Source organism: Anastrepha ludens, chromosome 6 (genome assembly GCF_028408465.1).
Source record: "Anastrepha ludens isolate Willacy chromosome 6, idAnaLude1.1, whole genome shotgun sequence".
Classification (NCBI taxonomy): Eukaryota; Metazoa; Arthropoda; class Insecta; order Diptera; family Tephritidae; genus Anastrepha; species Anastrepha ludens.
Genome location: NC_071502.1, coordinates 9,339,274 through 9,347,211, shown reverse-complemented (window position 1 = coordinate 9,347,211; position 7,938 = coordinate 9,339,274). Strand labels below are relative to the sequence as shown.

General features: G+C 38.5%; 1 protein-coding gene across 1 annotated transcript; it reads right to left on the bottom strand.

Annotated features, from left to right (window-relative positions):
• Positions 1-1,693: 1,693 nt before the first annotated feature.
• LOC128866762 (kunitz-type serine protease inhibitor homolog beta-bungarotoxin B chain) lies at positions 1,694-2,922 on the bottom strand. Its single transcript, XM_054107733.1, has one exon. It carries the CDS (start codon positions 2,597-2,599, stop codon positions 2,216-2,218), a length of 384 nt encoding a protein of 127 aa, XP_053963708.1. The 5' UTR covers positions 2,600-2,922; the 3' UTR covers positions 1,694-2,215.
• Positions 2,923-7,938: the final 5,016 nt, after the last annotated feature.

Genomic DNA, 7,938 nt, shown 5'->3' with positions numbered 1-7,938 from the left:
TGTCACACAGCTAAGTAAACAATGGCTCTTTTGCGTGAAAAATTTCATGGCCGAATAATCTCACGTCGCGGCGATGTCAATTGGCCGCCAAGATCATGTGAGGTGACACCGTTGGACTTCTTTCTTTGGGGTTATTTGAAAGAAAAGGTGTATGTCGATAAGCCAGCAACAATTCAAGAGCTAAAGGTTGAGATAATTCGGCACATTAACGGCATAGAACCTCAATTATGCCTCAGCGTCGTCGAAAATTTGGACCATCGGATGGAGGTGTGCCGCCGAGATCGCGGCGGTCATTTGGCGGATATTTTGTTTTATGCGTAATTGAGTCGTACCAATATTATCATAATAAAGAGGAGTGATAATAATTTTCTAAAAAAATTGTATTTTATTCAAAATCAACACCGGCCCTTGAAACTTAACCACCCTTCAGTTTTCTCTTAACAAGCTTTTTGATCGACCGCTGTTCGCATTTCGGCCATGTCTGTCAATTTGTATTTACCTTGTGGATGGTTTCCCTATCTATCAATAGTTTACAAGTGGCTATAGGAATAGGTATCAGCGTCTTATCCACTTGGAGGTCGAGCGTTGCACCGGTTCGAGCAAGTTCATCTGCCTTGCAGTTCCCTGCTATATTCCTGTGGCCTGGCACTCAAATAAGGTGTTCTTTGTAGTATTTTGATACGTCATTTAGAAGTTTATAACATTCTATGAGTGTTTTTGATGAGTGTGTTTTAGATTCTAGGAGTTGTATTGCTGCTTGACTGTCCGAGTATATGAAGACTTCATTTGTGGATAATACTCTCGTTTTTATTACCGTAAGTCCCTCCTTTATGTCAGTGACTTCCACCTGAAATATCATACACTGCAATGATCAGGTAGGCGAAAAGCTTGGCTAACTCGGAGTAAACCCCTCCACCTATTCTGTTGTCTAGTTTTCAGCCATCTGTATAGATGTTTATATCATTTTGTCGAACAATAAGTCCCGTTCCTTTTTGGAAGGAAATACTGTGCCGGAGGATTTATCTAAGTTGATATCCTTTTTTGTTTTTTTTTTTTTTTGTGGCGCGTACACCCGTTTTGGGTGTTTGGCCAAGCTCCTCCTCCTATTTGTGGTGTGCGTCTTGATGTTGTTCCACAAATGGAGGGACCTACAGTTTTAAGCCGACTCCGAACGGCAGATATTTTTAAGAGGAGCTTTTTCATGGCAGAAATACACTCGGAGGTTTGCCATTGCCTGCCGAGGGGCGATCGCTATTAGAAAAATGTTTTTCTTAATTTGGCGTTTCGCCGAGATTCGAGCCAACGTTCTCTCTGTGAATTCCGAATGGTAATCACGCACCAACCCATTCGGCTACGACGGCCGCCGTTGATATCCTTGGACTTACAGAAATCCGTTGTAACAGAAATGCAGGGGAATTTTTCTAAAATTAAAGAGTGTCCTCTCTGGTTTGTTCTGAATAGTACTGAAGTAAATCGAAAGTATTTAGTGGAAAGAGAGGTTCGAAAAACAGATGCAGATTAGGAATTTTTGAATTTTGGAAAATAAAATTAAATAAAATTTCAAGTTTCATATTTTCTTTTATATCTTATAAAAATATATGCTTTATTGTTTTGTACAAAATGTCGTACATATAAATGTAAATATTACAAAATATTATGTTTCCAAACATATGATCATACATTTATATATTACATAAATAATAAATAATACGGGTGCACTAATTTTCAGATGAAATTCGTTAAAAACCAAAGCAATTACACAAATATTTCGTACAATGCAAAAATGCACACTAAATATTATTAAAAAATAAAAAAATAATTTTCTTCGGTTTTCGATTGGTGAAAAAGAAATGCTTAGATGCTACAAATAAACCAAAATTTATCACAAACAATGAAAATGTAGAAAATTTCTCGCATTCGAGTCAATGAAGTGTGCCTTTGTGTGTGTGTGAAAAATATTAATGTTTACCAATAAAAACAAAAAAATTAAATTAAAAACCTTAAATTACAAGTGAATAAAAATGCCATGAACACTATTTAATGGAAACGCCAGAAAGGACGATTAACCACGCTGCAGATGTGGGAGTGATGCGATGGGATGTGATGCTTTGAAGCCTTCAATTGGCAATTTCGGGGCGTATGAGGAACATTTTTGCACTTGTGCGGCGCTTATTTATTCAAATGCATGCAGATATATGTGGGTGTGCGTGCACATTTACATGCCCTCACACGTGGCCATGCACGCCTCATAGCTGGAGAAGTTGTTTTCATTGCCATCGCAGCCGCCGAATTTGAATTCGACACAAGTCTTGCGACTGGGATCGTAGCTGAAGCGTGGAATAAGCGCGCGGCAAACACCCTTGCGTATTGGCATGCGGCAGAAGGTTTCCGGTGCGGAACGGCCGGATAATGGCACATCGTCCAGGGAGACAGCATCGAAGAAATCGCCAACATCATCGTAGAGGTCCATGGGACGCGCCTCAGCCATTGGTGTGTTGCTGGTAAGCAACATCAGGAGTGAGAGTAGATATGCGACACTGAATGCTAGTTGTAGCGAAGTCACACGTTTATTGTTGTTGTAGGCACTTTGGTGTTGCATGGTGATTGTCGCGTAATTGCTTATTCACTGGTCTAGTTCTTTAGTTAACAATTCAGAATGTTTAATAGGTTTTCACTATTTTCGCTAGTGTGCTTTCGTGTTTTGCTTGCGTTTATGCGATTTTCACTTTTTGAATAATTATTACTTTGCAAAATACAAGAATTTGTTTCTCAATTGAATTGAAGTCCTCCAATAAATTTGAATTTCTTTTTACTTTTCGCCAAGTCACTTGTTGTGTTTAATGTTTGCAATCAAACTGAATTCGTCGCGGTTAGGCTACGCGATTTTATATGAGACTGCGCTGTGCGGCCTAGAGTTGTCGCCGCTGGCAAAGAAATCAGCAAAATTCAACATTACCACCAATACACGCCCAACAGTGGCCAACAAATATGCTGACAGCAATGATCATCGTCGTCAACACATGAATCGAGTGAATGTTAAATGGAGCTATCTACATATTTACTCTCTCTCTGCCTGCATAATTACGCTCACATGCGCTCTTTTCGCATACACCCCACTTTGCTTTCTCTTTGCTGTTGTACAATTTGTTTGTTGCAATTTTTCGCGGGTAATTCCCATGCAAGCACGTATAGGTACGAATGTGAAAAACAACAAAACTATTTCTTTGTGTGTTTTGCGCTGCTATGCGTACTCAGTGCGGTTCGGCACGCTTCATGCATTCGACTTCTTGTTTTTGTATAGTGACGACGCATGCGTCACGGTGCGTACGCGCGCCACCGGAATACAATTGGTTGTTGTTTTATTGCTTTAGTCGTTTTTTTTTGCTTAGGTGTTTGTATTCAAGGCAAATATTTTGGTGACGTCAACAATTTGTGCAATCATAGCACTTGCCGAATGTGTGAACGTAGTTGGTTTGATGGTTGATTGAGTGATTTTGGCGTTACCAGCAAATAAGAGCGACGCAACAGCGCAGTTTGTTTAGAGATGTATCTTAGTTGGAACTCGGTAAATAGTGAGTAATTCACGCTCAAACTGACGGAAATTAACTTAACCCTTTCTGACCTATTGGGACACATACGTCCCAGCAAAAGTTTTCTTATAACTATAGTCTAAATTTTCCATTAAAACTCATTGAAAACTGTCCCGTTCAGGTAATGGTTCTGTGTTTTTTTATGCTAAACTAGTAAACAGACGCCGCTCAGTTTGCTTCTAAACGTGACTGTGCTTGAATCAATTTCTAATTTTTTGTGAGTATTCGATTTTTTCATTGAAAATAAGTGTAAAAAATAGTAGGTTTTACTAAAACTAAGTTCGAATTGGATCACCGTAATTGGGTAAGTTAATTAATGTAGCATTATTTCAGTTTCTAAGTCTTATTTCGATTATTTTTATTTATGGGATCTATGTGTCCCGTTAGGTTAATTTATTGGTATAAATATGCCCCGTTTAGAGCTTGTCGACATTCTCTAACCTTTCGAAATTTTTAACATATTTAATCATAAACCTGTTTTGATTTAGAAAAACCTTGAAACTTGTGCGAAAATTAAATGAAGAGGATATATTGGCCCAGCTAATGGAGTATGACGAATCTGGTGACACTGGTGACGTCGATTTTTCAGACGGCAGTGACGATAATTTACGAGCCCTCTGAAGAGGAAAGCTTCTTATCAGAAAAATCTAGCGAAGATAACGGAAATAATACTTCTTCTGAAAATGATGAGTCGCAATCAACGGAAAGTGCTGAAAATAATAATGTGTCGACATTTGAAAATGTTACGGTTTGGTCAATACCTGATGAGAATTTCCAATCACGAAAGACTGTTCAAGCTCAACGAACCTCCATCATTTCTTCACATATCGGACGATCTGACGCAGTAATACAAGCAGCTCTGGACTAATGTACACGAAATGGCTGGATACAAAAGAAGTTATCCTCCTAAGCAACTTACACAATGATGAAATGACAACTATAGGGAAAAGCAGAGGGATGGCCAAATAAGATGATACAGTTTTATCGCGAAATTATGGGAGGAGTCGATAGGACAGATCAAATGGCCGGCTTATATGATTTGAACCGAAAATCCAATAAGTGGTGGAAGAAAAATTTTTTATCGACTTTTGATGATGTCCGCTGTGAATTCATGGATTTTATATTCAGAGCTACGTCGTCAAAAGATGGCATTGATTGATTTTATGGTAATTTTGGCAGAAGAGCTGATTGCCGAAGGTCAGAAAACGGCCGCCAATATTCGCTGGGGAAGGTCTGGTTACATTTCCAAAAAGAAAAAAAACTTATGGAAATCCCTCTACTCATCTACCAGGCGAAGGAAGCACAAGACGACGATGCGCTGGCTGTCTCCTCAAAAATGTTGAAAGGCGTACTAAAACAGTATGTGAAGAATGTGAAGTTCCACTACGCAAGAATTGTTTCGCTCCTTATCATAAGCGTTGAATGCTACAATATCTGAATGAAATACAATATAATTTCACTTAATTTTTTTTTCAAAATAAATGAAATCCATTATTTTAATTGATACGAAACATCCAACTTATTATTTGGTATTTATTTATTAGTATGATATAGAGACCTAATGGGACTTAAAGGTCCCGCTCAAAACACCTAATGGGACACATATATCCCAACCCCCCCTAGAGCCCCTGGAGGGGTGGTGGACTTCCTTTTCAGATTTTCTATTTTCAGTGCCTGTACTGAAGCTAGATATATCACTAAACTCGAAATGTTCCGCTGGTTGTCTTCCGGTTCGAAAGGGTTAAACAAATTTTGAGGTTTTTTTCACAGAAATTATGGTGGCGGCAGATATTCCAAAAACATCCCTAAGCGTTCATATTAAATTAAGAAAGCGATTAATTGTCTTGGGTAATCATTTTCTGTTATATAGATATTTTTTTGGATTCGTAGTGTGTTTTCAAAACGTCATAACTTCTGAAGTCTTTGAGACTTTATCTGCGAAAAAATTTTATATAAAAGATAATTTTTCAAACTTTTTAATGATCATAGTCTAGTAAAAAAAAACAAGAAATGTGGGAATATGAGAAAAATTTTAAAGAGATTCTCAGAAAAATATTTTGTGAGAAAAGTCGTGGAGATAATCAAACCGAAATACTGTCTAACTTATAATCTTTCCCATGATATCAGATTTATGCAAATTGGATCAGAAAATTTGTACTTATATACAGTTTTAGTGTCTTATTAGAGGTTAGGCTAGAGGCTTTTTTGGTTTATGTCATTCCATAAGTATTGTGAAAATAAAATAAATTTTTTTCTATGTTCATTTCCGTCTGTTTAAACATACACAAAGTGGCGCAAAATCAATCACCCTGTCGAATAATTTTTACTTTTTGCAATTTCGACACTTTTGAACCCGACGGCTACAGTACACAAGCAGACTACCACTAGGTAGGCTTCCATTAAATATTTTTTTTCAAAGGATTGACTGTGAGAAATTTGGCATTTTTTTTGTATTTCAATACTTCATTGCGTGAATTGAGGCATAGTCACTTGCTTGACGAAGGTTAGGTCAGGTTAGCCTGGTTGGCAATAAGCCACGCATAGACTTTTTGGTCCCTAGCGATACCAGATGGAGACCGACCTCTATGAATACTGAAAGTAGACATCATGTAAGATGTCATCGCTTTTGGAGAATTTAAGTAGAGCTGGGAGCTCCGCTTTTGAGACGTCCTCCAGACCCTCAAACAATGGGGCTCCCAGGCATTTTAAACGCGTTTTTAATAATGCCGGATAAACGCACAGAAGGTGTTCTAAAGTTTCCTCAACATCAGAGCCTGCATTTGTCCGTGTTAGCAATCCCTATCTTGTCTGCAGTCCTTTCGCGAGAGTGTAAATAGGAATTGAGTCAGTTTTTTGTCGTTAGTTCTACACATAACTTTTGCTGTTTTGCATGTGGTCAGATTAGTCCACTCGCCTTTCCATGTAGTCATCCATTTCGTTGAACTTTGTATTTAGCGGTTTTGATATGTCGTTCTCTTGTTCAAATGGTAGTCTAACAGCCCTTTTTGCTATCTCTTCTGCTATTTCGTTCCCCATAATGCCTTTGTGACCAGGTACCGAATAGATATGCAGCCTACTGTTTGCGGCTAGCCTTTCTATGGCCTCCCTGCTCCGTTGAACATTCTTGGACTTAATCCAATATGAGCTTATTGCTTTTATTGCTGCTTGACTGCCCACGAATATATTAATTGTTGAGTTGCTTCTTGTTCTTGTGTAGGCTAGCACCGCGGCTTTCCCCTCAGCAAAAACTTCAGCTTGGAAAAAACTGCTGTTGTCTGGAAGCTTGATAGGCTCTCTTATCTATAGTTTTGAGCAGTAAATCTCCGCTCCCACTCCGTCTTACGTTTTATGGTAGAGTCGTCTGTATAGATGTGAAAAGTCCTCTGGCCAGGCTTCATGCCTTTGTGCCATCCCTCCTTTTCAATTGTTGTGCGAAACCTTTTCTCCTTATTAAAGTACGGAGTCATATAGTGTGTGCAACCTGAGCTCCACTTTCCTATTGAGCTGTGTCCGATGGTTCTACAGGTGAATACTCCAGCAGCCACTAACTTCCTCGCGGATTTCGCGGCCAGGTTTTCCGCCATAAGGTCAATAGGTGGCATGTCGAGTATCATTTCCAGCGCCGCTGTTGGAGTGATTTTCATCGTTCCTGTTATGCATAGAGCAGCGAGTCCCTGAATCCTTTCCAGTGTCATTAAGTATGCCAGTTTTCTTGTTGCAGTCCACCATACCAAGACCCAATACAGCAATATCGGTCTAATTACTGCCGTGTAGCACTAATGCATCAGAGAGGGTGATAGACCCAAGTTACGCTCAGCATTCTTTTACATGCGTACAGCGCATTATTGACCTTTTTTAAAGAAATAAAAAAAAAATAAATAAAAGATAAATAAATAAAAAAACCTGAAACGGAAATAAGCGCCAAAGAGAAGGCACCAAAAAAAAAAAACCCAAAAAAATTGGGATCAAAAAACGCCCCAAACAGTAGGCACCAAAAATATATTTTTTAAAAGTTTGCACCAACAAACAAGCGCGAAGGAGTAGGCAGTGTTATTTCTCACTAGAAATTAGCAACCACAAGGAAAAAGTCAGGAAAAATAGCCTAAAGTGTATCTAAAATATATATAAGGTATATCTCTCTCTCTCCTTTTCCTCTACGTTATATCTTTTTTCTCTATCGCGGAACGAAAATGTCCAAAATGTTGAATGGCCTTGAAATTTACTCTCCATTCTTGCTCGTCCATCGACGCCTAAGAGGTTTCACTTCAAAAATCCAAATATTCTTGGCAAAGAGTATTTTGCAGGTAAAATGAGTGAAGCTATGCTGTTTTTCATTCATAGGTAATTA